Source organism: Pseudonaja textilis, chromosome 12, assembly GCF_049901715.1.
Source record: "Pseudonaja textilis isolate UNSWEBS1 chromosome 12, rPseTex1.2, whole genome shotgun sequence".
Taxonomy (NCBI): Eukaryota; Metazoa; Chordata; class Lepidosauria; order Squamata; family Elapidae; genus Pseudonaja; species Pseudonaja textilis.
In genome coordinates, this window is record NC_142001.1 from 8,049,378 (window position 1) to 8,065,292 (window position 15,915).

Consider the following 15,915-nt stretch of genomic DNA (forward strand, 5'->3'; position numbering starts at 1 on the left):
TTAATTTTTTAATTATTGTTCATTATTGAGTGCACACCTGAGTGGCAAATATATTCAGAATTTTGTGACTTTAAAAAAAACCCTCTTATTAACATGTTTGATTGGCATGTGACTGGCAGCAATCTACTCTGGACATTTGTTAATGGAAGAATAGGTATCCACGGTTTTGAAAAAAAATAGGGAATAAAATCAAATTGCCATCTTTTCTCCAAAAAAAATGTTAAGATAATTCTCAGAATGGGAAAGAAAGCCCAATATTCTCCTTTTTCCAATTATGTTGCTGGTGTTGCTTCCTGAAAGCTGAGTGAGGGATATAGAATAGAATAGAATAGAATAGAATAGAATAGAATAGAATAGAATAGAATAGAATAGAATAGAATACTTTATTGGCCAAGTGTGATTGGACACACAAGGAATTTGTCTTGGTGTAAATACTCCCAATATACATAAAGAAAAGGTACATTCATTAAGAATCAAGAATCATAACGTACAACACCTAATGATAGTCATAGGGTACAATCAACAATTAAATCATACTAGGAAACAGTCAATATAAATCGTAAGGATACAAGCGACAAAGTTACAATCCTACAGTCACAAGTGGGAGGGGGTGGGTGATAAGGAGTGATGAGAAGATTAATAGTGATAGTAGTGCAGACTTTGTAAATAGTTGGACAGTGTTGAGGGAATTATTTGTTTAGCAGAATGATGGCTTTTGGGGAAAAACCGTTCTTGTGTCTAGTTGTTCTGGTGTACAGTGCCCTATAGCATTGTCTTGAGGGAAGGAGTTGAAACAGTTTATGTCCGGGATGTGAGGGGTCTATAAATATTTTCACAGGCCTCTTTTTGACTTGTGCCATCCCCTTCTTCTTCTATTGCCCTCAATCTTTCCCAGCATTCGGCTCTTCTCCAGCGAGTCCTTCCTTCTCATTAGGTGGCCAAATTATTTGAGTTTCATCTTCAGGATCTGGCCTTCTGAAGAGCAGTCAGGGTGGATCTCCTCTGGGACTGACTAGTTTGATTCCCTTGCAATGCAAGGGACTCACAGGAGTCTTCTCCAGCACCAGAGTTCAAAGGCTTCCATTATTTGGTGCTCAGCCTTTCTTATGGGCCAACTTTCACAGCTATACATTGCAACTGGGAAAACCATATAAAGGTTCCCCTCGCACATAACATGCTAGTTGTTTCCAGCTCTAAGGGGCTGTGCTCCTCTCCATTACAAAGCCGAAGAGCCAGCACTGTCCAAAGACATCTCCGTGGTCATGTGGCCGGCATGACCAAATGCTGAAGGCGCACGGAACCATTACCTTCCCGTCAAAGGGGTCCCTATTTTTCAACTTGCATTTTTTACATGCTTCCGAACTTTCACAGCCATACATTGCAACTGGGAAAACCATAGCACATTCATTATCAATTAAGCACATTCATCATATTAAGGAAGCCTAAATAAAACCTTTTGATCTCGGAATCCTTGATCAAAATATTCTCTCACATATTCCTGCTGTGTTAGGGAAGCCATCCAAATTACAAGCATCTCATCAATCAAACTGTGGTTAATGTGGTTATGCTCTGTTGAATAAGCCATAGTGGCTGGGTTATAGCTTACTGTGACTCTGGAACCCCGAATGAGCTAACCTACAATGTTTGTTTGGATTCTGAGAGTTTCTGAGTGAACAATCAAAGAAAATAAACAGTTCTTAATTTCCATTATATTAATAGTGCCTCAGTTTTTAAATCTATTTTATGAAGCCATCATTACAACAAATGCCACATGGAATAAATGCTATTTGATCAATATGTTCACTTTTGTATGTTTCTGTAAAGTTAATAGTATAGTTCAAGGGTCTTCAAACTTGGCAAGTTTAAGACTTGTGGATGACTTCAACTTCCAGAATTCCTGAGCTAACTGACTAGAGAAGGAATTCTAGGAGTTGAAGTCCACCAGTCTTAAAGCTGTCAAGTTTGAAGACCCCGGGTATAATTATATGCATCTGCATTATATATGTTAATATATGGAGTTGTGTCCTACAAAAACAAAGTAACTATGCCCAAGAATAATTAATAATAACCCTTATTAGTGAATATATTTCTAAATAAATGTTTTAGGGTTGTAATATAAAGCATCTAATGTTTTGAAATGTTGAGATTTACTCTCCCCAAGAATGTGAGTTGGAGTGTTTTATCAACTGTTGTGCATTTTGGCAGTTTTTGAACTATCCTGTGAAGCATAAGGGAATATATAAAATTAATAAAATATAAGGCATAACGTGGCTGAAGTTAAGAACTTTTAAGTCTCATTGATTACAGTGAAACAGATAAAAAGCAAAGGCTTGTGTTTTTTTCAACACATTGATATCTGCAGGTTTAAATTCTTTTTCATGGATTTTTAAAGGAAATTCGTGTATTAAAATATGCAGATATTGGCATTTCAGTACCCAGATTCACTTTTAGCGTGTAAATGGATGTGTCAGTTTCAAAAATGCAAAGGTAATTGTTGGAAATATACAGTAGATTAAATCTTTATGCAATATTAACTTCTTCACACACACGCAAACACCTCTACTGGGTAAATAATTAATCAAATAGCTGCAGTTAATATTCTGTTACATATATTTCTCGCACTTAAGTTCCCAGTAATTTCCTGTCCAAATTATTGATGAGAACTTCCCCTTTTATCAATGTTAGTAATATCTTATGATCTCTCAGTAGATAATGATTCTACTTTTAATATTGCTTTAATTAACATTATCATCATTACATAATAACATTGTCATTATTATGAGTTATTATCTCATAATAATTGAATCCAAGACAAAATCTAATTAGCCCTGTCTATAGGGCTATTCTAGATTTTAATACCTCTTTGATACATCTTGATATCAATATGTAAACAAGCCAGAAAACTTTGAACATAATGTATATACCACTAAAACTTTTGCTTCTATCATTTTAACTAGGAAAAACAGTGCATAACAGGGCAACGATTTTTTTTTTAATTTTTATTGGTTTTTAAGACGAACATAGACAAACAAAACATAAAAACATCAAGCCATCTTCCCTATATATGCATACAGTGTGCCGGTTGGTTTACAAATTGTTTCGTGCTTCCATTTTGCAGTCTTCAATTATAATTACATTGTATATATTCTCATATTTTCAATCAATTAATATCATTGTTAATCATTTGACTATACTTTTATTCATTCATGTTTTATGAAATAATCATATTTTACTTAAATTGTTTTGTGACAGTTCATATTATCATCTCAAATCTATCCTAAAATCATTTTGTAGATGTAATAAGAAAAGAATACATCTTTATATATTTATTATTTTCTAAGAATCTACATATTTCATTACCATGTTTTATTTTCTAACCATTGATAGAATAGATCCCAGATTTTATAAAATTGTTTATCTTGTTCTCTGATTTCAAATGTCAATCTACTCATTTCAGCACATTCCAATATTTTCTTAATGATTTCCTCCTGTGATGGTATTTTCTCATTTTTCCAATTTTTAGCAAATACAATCCTAGCCGTTGTTAATACATTTACAATCAGGTATTTCAATTCTTTACTATATATTTCAGGTAAAATTCCCAATAAAAATATCTCTGGTTTCAAATCTATATGCTTTTTTGTCATTTTTTCCAACCACGTGTGGATTTTAGTCCAGTATTTTTTAGCATCCGCACATGTCCACCACATATGGTAATATGAGCCAGGTGTCTGATGACATTTCCAACATTTTTCAGATTTATTCTTGAACATTCTTGCTATACTTGTAGGGGGAAAATGCCACCTGTAAAACATCTTATACAAATTTTCTTTATATGCTGTTGACATTGTCATTTTATAATTTTGAAACCACAATTCTTGCCATTTCTCTAGATCAATCCCATATCCAAAATTCTTCCCCCAAGCAATCATTGTTTCTTTAACTTGTTCTTCTAGTTCTTCTAATAAATATCCATACAATTTTTTAATCACCTTTTCATCAGTGCCTGTCAAAATCTTATCTAAATCAGTCAGTTTATCATAGAAACCTGCTGTTTTAGAGTCTTTATCATACCTTGAGGGCAACGATTTTTGATCCAAGGTACCTCAGATGGGCTTACTTACAGAATGCAAATAAGACCCATGACCCATGACTCCAGAGGAAATGAAGGGTGGGGAAATTACATTTGATTAATAAATATAAAAAAATAGCGTAGCCACTTCAGCTCTGCTGGGCTAGAGCTGCAGTTATGTGTTGCTCACTTTGAATGTTCTGTGACAGTTTCCCAGTCACTCTTGCAATCCTTTGCTCCCTCCATCCAGCAGCAGCTGGTTACCTGCTTGCTAGGAAGGGAAGGGAAATATCTTGATTATCTCCCAAGGCACTGTAACTATTGTAAATTTAAAAAACAAGGTATATGCTTCTAGACATCCACAATATAATTGCAGAAAAACATGTTTAGAACAGAATTTGCTCCAGAATTTTGTGATTTCCAAATATGTTAGACTCCTTCAGAACGTAGCATTCAGTATGCAGTAATATTAAAAAGGATTCTTTGTTGTTAGTTGTGAAGTCATGTCTTACCCATTGCGACCACATGGACAATGTTCCTCCAGGCCTTCCTGCCCTCCACCATCCTCTGGAGTCCATTTAAGTTTATGCTGACTGCTTCAGTGACTCCAGCCAGCCACCTCATTCTCTGTCGTCCCCTTCTTCTATTTCCCTCAATCGTTCCCAGCATTCGGCTCTTCTCCAGCGAGTCCTTCCTTCTCATTAGGTGGCCAAATTATTTGAGTTTCATCTTCAGGATCTGGTCTTCTAAAGAGCAGCCAGGGTTGATCTCCTCTAGGACTGACTGGTTTGACCACCTGGTAGTCCAAGGGACTTGCAGGAGTCTCCTCCAGCACCAGAGTTCAAAGGCCTCAATTCTTTGGCACCCAGCCTTCCTTATGGTACAACTTTTCGCAGCCATACATTGAAACTGGGAAAAACGTAGCCTTGACGATAGACACTTTTGTTGTTAGGGTGAGGTCTCTGCTTTTTAATTTAAATATAGTTTATTAATTTTTACAATTAAAACCAGTCACAATACATACACAAATAAGCAAAAGAAAGAAAGAAAGAAAAGAAAGAAAAGAGAAGAGGAAGAGAGGGAAAGAATTTTAAGAAAAGAAAGAAAGAGGTTACAGGATTAAAAGTATTCTTATTTAACAGTTTGCAAGATCTTCTTTTGTTTTCATCACCTTAACTTGTGTCATATAACCACACCTGTTTTTAACTTATATCGCTACCTCGTTGTTATGTATTGGTACTTTCCTTTTATGCCTTATAATATATTATTTATCTTTGGTCAATCCAATTATACCAACAATTCCAGCTGTCATAGTATAGTGAAGTGTCTTTGTTTTTTAGCGCCAAAGTCAATTTATCCATTTCTGCGCATCTTGAGATTTTTTCAATAATCATTTCTTCTGATGGAATTTGGTGTTGTTTCCAATGTTGAGCGAAGGCTAATCTGGCCGCTGTTAAAATGTGTATTGTTATGTATTTAGTTTTTTTGGAAATTTGCTTATCAAAAATCCCTAGTAGGAAGGACTCTGGTTTGTATTCGATCTGCTCTTTGGTGATTTCTTCCAACCAAGTTTTGATTTTCTTCCAATACTTTTGGGTTTCTGCACAGGACCACCACATATGGAAAAAGGTTCCTTCTTTTTTCCTACACTTCCAGCAATGCGGACTCATGTTGGGGTGCATCTTCGCTAACCTCGAAGGGGGAGATGCCATCTATAGAACATTTTATAAAGATTTTCCTTGTATGCTGCCGATTTGGTAATCTTATTGTTTCTGCCCCAAACTTTCTCCCATTCCGCTAATGTGATGCTACGCCCTACATTCTTACTCCAAGCAATCATATTTCCTTTTACGATTTCTTCTTCTAATTCTGTTTCTAATAAGTAGTTATAAAATTTTGTTATGTTTTTTTTATTTGATCCTAATAAAATTTTATCTAACTGTTGTAGTTTGTTATTAATTCCGAATTCTTTTTTGTCTTGTTTATATCTGCTTTGAATCTGAAGATAAACCCATTGATCAATTTTATGTCCTTGCTCTTGAAGATCCAGCCTCGATTTCAAATTTCCTTGTGGGTCTAATAAGTCTTTGTATTTAATCATTTTAGTAAGCTCCAAATTGTTTGGGTGAATCATTGCCTCCATTGTTGAAATCCATACTGGTACTTTTGTATAATGTTTTTTCCTTATTTTCCTCCAAATTGTTAATAGTGCGTCTCTAATTAAATGTCTATGGAAATATTTTTGACTGGTTTTCCCTACGTCCCATAGAAAGGCGTGCCACCCCTTTGTAAATCATGGCCTTCTAGAAATAGTATTCTTTTATTGGTTAAACTCACCCAATCTTTCAACCAAACTAATGAGGTGGCCATATGGTATAACTCCCAGTTTGGAAATGCTAACCCTCCCTGCTCTTCATATCCTGCATTGCTTTTACATTTATTCTGGGTTTTTTCCTTGCCAAATAAATTTCAGAGTTGTTCTATTGAGTTCTTCAAAAACTTTTTATGTAATTTAATTGGGATCGTTTGGAATAAATACAAAAATTTAGGGAGAATGTTCATTTTAATAGTAGCACGGCCTAGTAGTGAAATTTGAAGTTTCCACAATTCTAAATCTTTCTTTACCTGATGTATCAGCTTATCATAATTGTTTTCTTTAAGTGTCTTACAGTGTGGGTTAGCCAAATTCCTAAATATTTCACTTTCTTTGTCACTTGTATCTGCATTATTTCTTCTAGTTCTATTTTCTGTTTTTCTGTTAGGTTTTTGGTCATTAATTTGGTTTTTTTTTGTTTATTTTAAGTCCCGCTACTGCTCCAAATTTCTCTAATTCACTCATCAATTTTGGTCCCCTGTCTTTTGGTTCTTCAAGGAAGAAAATCATATCATCCGCAAACGCTTGCAATTTATATTCCTCTTTCTTAACTGTTAATCCCTTTATATCTGAATTCCGCCTAATTCGTGTTAATAATGTCTCTAATGCTAATATGAAGAGCAGGGAGAGAGTGGGCAACCCTGTCTCACTCCTTTTTCTATCTTTATTGGGCGGTGCATTCCCCATTCACTATTATATTAGCTTGTTGTGTGTCATATATAGTTGTTATAATATTTTCAAATTTGGTACCCAGATTCAAATTATAAATTTTTTGAATTAAAATTGCCAATTCAAATTATCGAAAGCTTTTTCTGCATCTAGAAACATGAGTGCTACTTGTCTCTCTGGGTGGGCTTCATAAAATTCTAGTACATCTAATACTATTCTTAGATTATTCTTTATTTGCCTAGTTGGAAGGAATCCATTTTGATCTTCATGTATATACAAGTTTAGCAATCTTTTTAATCTGTTTGCTATAATAGAAGTGAATATTTTATAATCAGTATTTAAGAGTGAAATCGGCCTGTAATTGTTTATATATCTGGGATCTGTATCCTCCTTCGGGATCAGCGAGATCAGTGCCCCCTCCATGAGTCCGGCATCCTAGCTGCTAGTAAAACGTCATTAAAAACTTCCACCATAAGTGATCCGATTTGATCTGCTATTGTTTTGTACAGCTCCCCTGGGATCCCATCTGGGCCCGGGTTTTATTATTTTTCTGGCTCTCTATTGCTGATTTCAATTCCGATTCAGTAATGTCTTTATTTAATAGTTCAGCCATTTCTTCCCCAATTGCCTTATCCTTTACTTCATCTAGATAATTCCTTATTCTATCTTCACTGACATCCTCTCTTTGTATAAATCTTCAAAGTATTTATGAATGATTTCTTTTTCTGTTCTATTTCCTGGTATGTATCTCCTTTGCTATCTATTAACTGGTATATCAGTCTCTTCTCTTTCTTTTTTTTCAATTTATAAGATAGCCATCTTCCTGGCTTGTTGGCATGTTCAAAATAGATTTGTCTAGTTAAGTTCAAATTCATAGTCATTTTCTCTTGATCAATTAAATTCAGTTTATGTTTGATTATACTTATCTGATTTTGCAGTTTGGATTCTTTTGGGTTATTTTGTAGAAGGGTTTCTAGCTCCTTAATTCTCTGTTGTAATTTGTTTTGTTGGGAGTATTTTTCCTTGTTTCTCTTAGCATTATAAGAGATTGTTGTGCCTCTTATTACCGCCTTCATCGTATCCCAAACGTTTTGTTTCGTGGTTTCTCCGTTATCATTTTCTTTAATAAAAAAATCAATTCCTCCTTTAATTTATTAATATATTCTTTCTCTCTTATTAATTGAGTGTTTAAGGTCCATCTTTTCTTTGGTTTTGCCCTGCCCTTCCATATTACCTGTATTGGATTATGATCTGCCCATTCATTAGGCAAAATTTCCACTTCTTTTGTCTCATTTGCTATCTCTCCACTCATCCATGCCATATCAATCCGTGTCCATGTTTGGTGGGGATTTGAATAAAATGTAAATTGTCTTTTTCAGGATGTAATCTTCTCCATATATCTGTCAGATTTAGCTCTTTCATCATTTCCTACAAATCTTGGGGAGCTCTCTCTTCCCTTTTTATTCTTCCCGGCATTACTGTGATCCTTTTGGAAATCAGCAATGGAGTTGAAGTCCCCTACCATACAAATATTTCTTTTTGCAATTCAACCAATTTTCCATATAGGTGTTTAAAAACTCTTTTTGGTCTCCATTTGGGGCATATATTACTACTAAAAGAATTGGAATATCATTAATCCAGATCTGCAAACCCAGAGTCCTTCCTTCTAAGTCCGACCATATTAGCTCAGATTTCAAATCCTCTTTCACATATACTGCGATTCCCTTCTTTTTCTCCTCATCTGCTGGTGTGGTAAATAATTTTCCTAATTTCGGCATTCTAAATATTTTTCATCCTTCTTCTTTATATGGGTTTCTTGCAGGCACGTTATATCTGCATTATGTTTAATTAATTTAGATAATATCCTTTTTCTCTTAATTGTTGAATTTAAACCATTTATGTTTATTGATAGTAATTTTTTTTCTTCTCCCATCTATTTAGTTTTGTTTTGCTCTTTGTCGTGTAACAATTCCTCTCTCTTCTTGCGCTTGTATTGATGTAGTTCCTTCTGTCTTTTGTTGTGAATAGGTATTTTCTTGGTTTCCTACCGTTCCAGTTCTATTTTTATGTCCACTGTATTCTTCTTGAAACTTTGTGTCCAATTTCTCCCTACTACTTTGCTCCTGTGGGCCCACCATCCGTTCGTAAAAATCCTGGGCTTTTTCCATAGTATCTATTTTGATTTTCCTCTCTTTCCACGACACTAACATTCCTTCTGAATAAGCCATTTAAATGTGATTCTTTTTTATTTAAATATGCTGCCAGGAATTTATAGTCACGCCTTTGTTCCCTTATTCTCCTCGGTATCTGTTTAAGAATCACAATTTCTTTCTCTTTGTAGGTTATAGTTTTATCTCTTGAGGTTCTGTATATCATGTCTCGAACACATCTTCTAGTGAATCGTATATGTACTTCCCTAGAACAATTGTGGCGTCTTGCATAATTTGTATTGACCCTGTAGACTTCATCAAACTCTTTTTGAATTTCATCTTTATCCATCTTCAATAAACCGCCAGTATTTCTGCCATCAAGTATTCCAGGTCTTCTTCTTTTGATTCTGTCACATTTTGGAATCTTAGGTAAGTTGCTGCCTTGTCCATTTCTAGGAGGACAAGGGAGTCCTCCATTTCTTTGCTCATGCTTTTGAAATCTTCATCCACCCTTTCTAATTCCCTTTCTGTTCGCTCGGTTCTTTTCTCTACTTCTTTTATTATAACTTCGTTTTTCTCCAAGGCCTGCTGCAACACCCCCACTTTATCCTCTACTTTAGAAATGTCCGCTTTCATTTCTGTCTTTAGTTTCCCCATTTCTTCCTTCAATTCATTGATATCTGCCCTTGTTTCACTGTGGTTTTTAATCATTGTTTCTTGCAATCTTGTCAATGAGTCCTGTAAAGTTAGGAACATTGCTTGGATATTCGCATTCGAGATGCTAGTTGACTTCTCTGTTGGTAGTGTTTCCTCTATTGTTTTTTGTGCCATGGGTGAAGTTGTTGTCAAAGTAGACATTATTGTGGGATTAACCTTCCTACCAGATTTCAAAGCAGTGGTAGTTGTAGTAGTCATTTCCTTCAAAATTTGTTTTTGTTGTTGTACAATATTGAATATATTATTCCAAATTGGCATTCAGTATTCTTAGTTCTGTAACTAAAATTGACCAAGATCTATCAACCTATTAAGTAGCTATATTCTTGACTAATTAGTAAAGTGTATATATTTTTCTCTAGTTTAACTTCAATATAAAGTAACCTTAACTATAAAATATATTACATTCACAGATAAACCCACACAAAGAAATATAATATTGGTCTAGAGAGCTCTAAGCTTATTAAGTAGCTAATGCTTAATATTCTTACTGTCTCCCCTATATTCCCATTCAAATTATAACAATCTCTATTAATAATAACTTAACTAAATTAATCCAATATTTTAACACTCTAATATTTCATTACTAAATGTACATATTTATCAAGAGGAAATCAGAGGGAAAAAAAAAAAAAGCAAGCATATTTCAACATAGCATACCATCAACAAATAAGAAAGAAGAGAGGCTATTTTTAGTAAGTATGTACACACAGAAAAGGGTTGAGAAAAAGAAAAAAGAAAATTCCAAAGACAAGAGTTTTTGTTTCCGCTTTTCACTTTGGAAGCTTCCACTTCTAGCACACCGAAAATGGCAAATGAAGATTTGCTGAGTAACAGCTGCCAGTAAGCAATATTCCCACTCGTTTCAACGTTCTGGGTGCTGCCTATGGAGTTGCTCTGTCTTTCCCCCCAATCGGCTTCGTTCTGCTTCTGGATCCAATTTAATAGCTTCAATCCAAATGTTAGTGATAATAGAGTCTTCAGACTTCCAAAATTCTTTTTACTTCTTTTTTATTTCCGACTCTCTTCTGCCTGCCAAGCTCTTTCACATTCACTAAACCAATTCTTTTGTAGCCGCTTCGTCTTGGAGCTCACAGCTGGCATTCACACAGTATTTAACAGCCTGGAATGAGTCTATTGTCAGTCAAATATCTTCTCTGCCACGACTCTCTTTCCCCCCCGAGCTTGCAAACTTTCACTCACTTTTTTCTTCCCATCGGTGGCAGTCCGGACTTCGGAGCCTCCATTGTTAGGAGGCTGTTCTTGATCGTTGGGCTCTGGAGGGCTTCCTCTTCGTTACAGGGGGGTTGCTTTCCCCACACTGCAGCCCGAGGTTCCCCCACACCGGCACGAGTCTCTCCAAGACTCGAGCACCCCGAAAGATCGCACCAAACTCAAGAAAAGGGAGGCTAGAATCACGAGCGGATTTCTGCCCCTCTCACCGTCCTTGCCTTTCCACCGGAAGTCTGGTGAGGTCTCTGCTTTTTAGTATGTTGTCTAGATTTGCCATAGCTTTCTTCCCCTCTCATTAAAAAAAAGAAAAAGAAAAAAAGAACAGAAAATCTGTGACTACCTCCATTTCTTCTCCATCTATTTGCCAGGAATTGAGAGGCCCGGATGCCATGATCTTAGTTTACTTAATGTTGAGTTTCAAGCCAACTTTTGCACTTTCCTTCTTCACCCACATCAAGAGGCCCTTTAAAAGGGGTGCTTGCTTGCATTCAAGTGGTACCCCTGCAAATTGTCAACATGTGTTTATTGTGTATGCCTAGAATCTGCATGCCCATCGATGCACATGCTCTCAAACTGATGAGATGCTTCTTACAGCTTATTGAAAATAAATCAGTATCTAAACGTAAATTTACCATGAAGCATAGCTGGACTACCACCATGGAGATCAAGAAGCAGTTGGCATTTCTTCTGGGGAAACTCCAAAATTGCCCTGAGGATTAGAAGACGTCTGCAGATATATAGACTGGATTGTGCAGCAAGATATGATGAAATGTTACGTGCTGTATAAATAAAGCATTTAATATTTCCTCACTGGATTTCTCTTTTGATCAGTGCTACCCTCTTGCACCATTAGTGTCCTGAAAAAGAAAATCAACAACAACCACCCTCCCTTTATAGGATTTGTAATTGTTATTAATTCATCATTAGAAATGATTTGCATTAATTGAATAAAGAGCATTCTGGAGTCTTGGTTTAGAGCCCAGTTAGCTTATGGCTCATGAAAGTGGCAGGACACCCATGACAGTCTTAGAGAAAGGAGTACAGAAGAAATCAGAAATTGGCAATGTTCTCTGTAATGTTCACAGTTCTCATATGAGCTCTTGCGGGGCTTGATTGGGGATGCGGTGGCGGAGTGGCTCAATGATGCTGGAAATAGCAGCCAGAAAGGGTCTACACTCCAGCAGTTTGAGCCCAGCTCGGCAAGATGGAGTGAGCGCCTGTCACTCATTCCCTGGCTCCTACCCACACAGCAATTTCAAAGCATAGTGTGAGTAGATAAACGGGTATCACTTTGGTGGGAAAACCCTAGCTGCATTTGTGTGTTGCAAAAGAATGAAAACCAGCACTGGACCTGGCCACAATGAGGCAAGTTGAGACTGGTGGAGGGACTGAAAAGAGCCAGCAACCTGAGCATCACTAGTCAGCTGGTGTAAAAGCTAGTTGCTCTCTGTGGTGCAGCAAGGATGAGTGTGCAAATGCCAAAGAGAATGAACTAGCAATTAGGTTGTCAGGACTGCACAGTGTCTAGCATTTGTAGATTTCCCTGACATTGTAGGCCATAGAGTAAATAAACAAATGGCTGGATTGCTAAAGTCTCATGAACATTTATCATCTTTTGGAAACTTGGAATTACTTTTACATGGAGGAGATTATAAGTGAGCTATCAAATATGAGGTTGTCCAGTGTCTGAAGACTGTTCATCACTGGCCAGAAGGTAACTCCAAGGATCTGTCTCTTCCTAAGGATGCATCTGAAGTTTTATAAAATCTAACACAGCCTTATGAAAATTTATTGAACGAAAGAGGCTACGGAATGTGAAATATGCATTTGGCCTAATGCCAGTGAAACAGATTTCTCAAAATCTAATTTAAAAAGAAAATAGTAAAATGCATACTGAAAATACATAGGCTGAAGCTTATGTTTATTAAAAATGCATAATGAATCGGAAAGGATGTGTTTTATACTTTAAAAAATGCAATCAGAAACAGATTTCTCTGGTAGTAAGTTCTCTTGAATGGAATTAAATTAACTATTAAGGGAACATGTCTAGGAATGTGGAGTTAATAACCTCATGCATCCTCTCTTATGGGAAACCATTGGACCTGTGCAATATATTTCCAGCACCGTGGACAGCAAACTGGACCTAATGAAATCATCGTTTAAATGTTGTGATTATGAACTTGCATCTGTATATCTGATTTGGATACCTAAGTCACAGCATTTGCACAATGATGTCGTTACACACATTTCATTGTTGGCCCTCTCTGCAAGTGCCCCCAATATATTTTTTTTTCTGCTTTCCTCCATCTGTAAGTGAAACTGTTTTTTCCAACTTAGCTCTTGCCCTTCTTTTATCTAGGCATTTCCTGTTTAAACATGGATCTGGATCTTCAGCAATCTTCAGTGCTGCCAGCCAGAACTACCCTCTGACTTCCAACACAGTTTACTCACCGCCTCCCAGGCCGCTTCCTAGAACCACTTTTTCACGACCGGCTTTTGCTTTTAACAAGCCTTATAGATGTTGCAACTGGAAGTGCACCGCCTTGAGCGCTACAGCAATCACAGTCACACTGGCCCTGTTGCTTGCTTATGTTATTGGTAAGTCCTGTTTAGCTTTATTGCATCTCTCTCTGTTCCCACTCTTGTGGCTCAGGTTTTGCAGGAAGAATTAGATGTTTAGCTCATTATTCAGAAACGAATCTTATCAATAATCGATAACGGGGTTGTGATGTTTTCCTTGCGTTTATTGTTCCGTTTGCTTTAAAGAGTGTTACCCAGCTGTTTGTGTACTGATATGAATGTTATGTCCATAATGGTATGTGGCTTTTGGAGACCGGTCAAAGAGATACAGCCAGAGGGATGGTCAGATAAAAGTCAATTTAACCTACATCAGAAACATGGACAGAGCAAGAAGCTCAAAGGACACCCTTCTGTTGTGGCCCTCCAGTGACCAGCAGAGCTGGCAGTGGACTCAGGACAGTGAGGGGGTTGGGGAGGAGCATGGGCCAGTCCTGGAGTCTGGGGAAGTTTCAGACAAGGGCTATGCGTCGAAGGCAGAGATGGGGCCAGGGCCATCTGATAGTTATCAGCTGCCTTCAGAGTTGGAGATCAGTGGGGCAGAAGAACAGCTGGAGCCTGTTCCCAGTGTGCGCATGCACAGAGCTGCCAGAAGAAGGGAACACCTAAGGAACAAGGGGCGACTCAGGAGTAAAGGCATTGATGGATGTAATTGGCCCCTCCCATAGGGAATAAAGAGGAGTGGTATTTGTAGGAGACAATTAGTTCAATTCATTAGGGTGAAGATCTGTTCCTGACTTCTTGCCAAGTAATTGCTGCTACAGCATGGCATTTGGAAGATATCGGCCTGACAACTTTCCAAGCCTGATAAAGGTCTGTAGTTGTGAAATCTCATGAAAGACTGTTTTCCAGGACGTTGCTGGAGAGGAATTCCCTTTAACCTAAATAAAAGGGGTTTTATTGGGACGAGGAATCTGCTTCATGGTCTTGGGAAACCTAGGTCAGAACACCTCCCTAGTTTCTTGGGATGTGTAGAGGATAGGGGAAAGTTCTCGACTTACAACAGTTCACTTTATGACTGTTCAAATTTACAACAGCACTGAAAAAAGTGACTTATGACCATTTTTAACACTTATGACCGCGGCAGCATCCCCATGGTCACATGATTAACATTTGGATGCTTGACAACTGTTTCATACTTACAACAGTTGCAGTGCCCTGGAGTCATGTGTGCAACCTTCTGACAACCAAAGGCAAGTCAATGGGAAATCCAGATTCACTTAACATCCGTGTTACTAATTTAAGTGATTCGTTTAACAAATGTGGCAAGAAAATGGGGTCAAACTCAACAGCACAAATTTTGGGCTCAGTTGTGGTCGTACGTTGAGGACTACCGATACTTGCAGACTTGCGAGATTGATGTTAACTTTGTGAGGTAGGCCAGAGAGGAGACTTAGCCAAACGAGCTAATTATACTTTGTTTAAAGTTTGTATGGTTACAATGACGGAGGAAAGAAAGAACATTTTCTCCCGTCTCTTTTACAGGAAGATCCGGCATCTGTGTTTGATTATAAACTGTTTAACATTCAATGAACTGGTAGATTTATTTATTTTTTAAAAAAGGATAGGATCTACAACCAAGGACCAATCAATAAAACAAATACAAGGGCAGGGAAAAGCAATGATCTAAACACATGTCAGATAAAATATAGGCTTATATGTTGCAATTAGCATTATTGTTTCTTCATTTTATTGACCGAATTTCCACTGACTCCAAGAACCTTTGTAGGAAACTAACAAGTAAGCAAAATCAATCCAAAATGTAACTTCTGTTTGTGCAGAGAGTACACAAGCTGCCTTCAGGAGTTCAAAGAACATGTAATATCTACATACACCACAATTCAAAATAACCAACCATGTTCACTCTCAACTGAAGGGGAATTGAGAGTGAACGTGCTTGTCTGGAATTATCATGATGGAGAGGACTCTTTAGAGTCCCTTGAACTACAAGGAAATCAACCCTGACTAACCTTTGGAAGGACAGATACTGAAGCTGAAGCTCAAATATTTTGCCCACCTAAGGAGAATTCACACTGGAGAAGACCCCGATGTTGGGAAACATCAAAAGGAGAAGAAAAGACTCACTGGAGAAGACCCTGATTTGGGGAATGCAAAAGGAGAAGCGG

At 37.0% G+C, this 15,915-nt stretch overlaps 1 protein-coding gene across 5 annotated transcripts in view; it reads left to right on the plus strand.

Annotated features, from left to right (window-relative positions):
- TENM1 (teneurin transmembrane protein 1) overlaps window positions 1-15,915 on the plus strand; it is a 327,538-nt gene that overhangs the window by 154,105 nt on the left and 157,518 nt on the right. For all 5 annotated transcript variants that reach the window (XM_087940951.1, XM_087940953.1, XM_087940950.1 and 2 more), the window contains one exon: window positions 13,572-13,810. In XM_087940951.1, coding sequence (XP_087797077.1) covers window positions 13,572-13,810 — 239 coding nt within the window. The remainder of the gene's footprint in view (window positions 1-13,571; window positions 13,811-15,915) is intronic.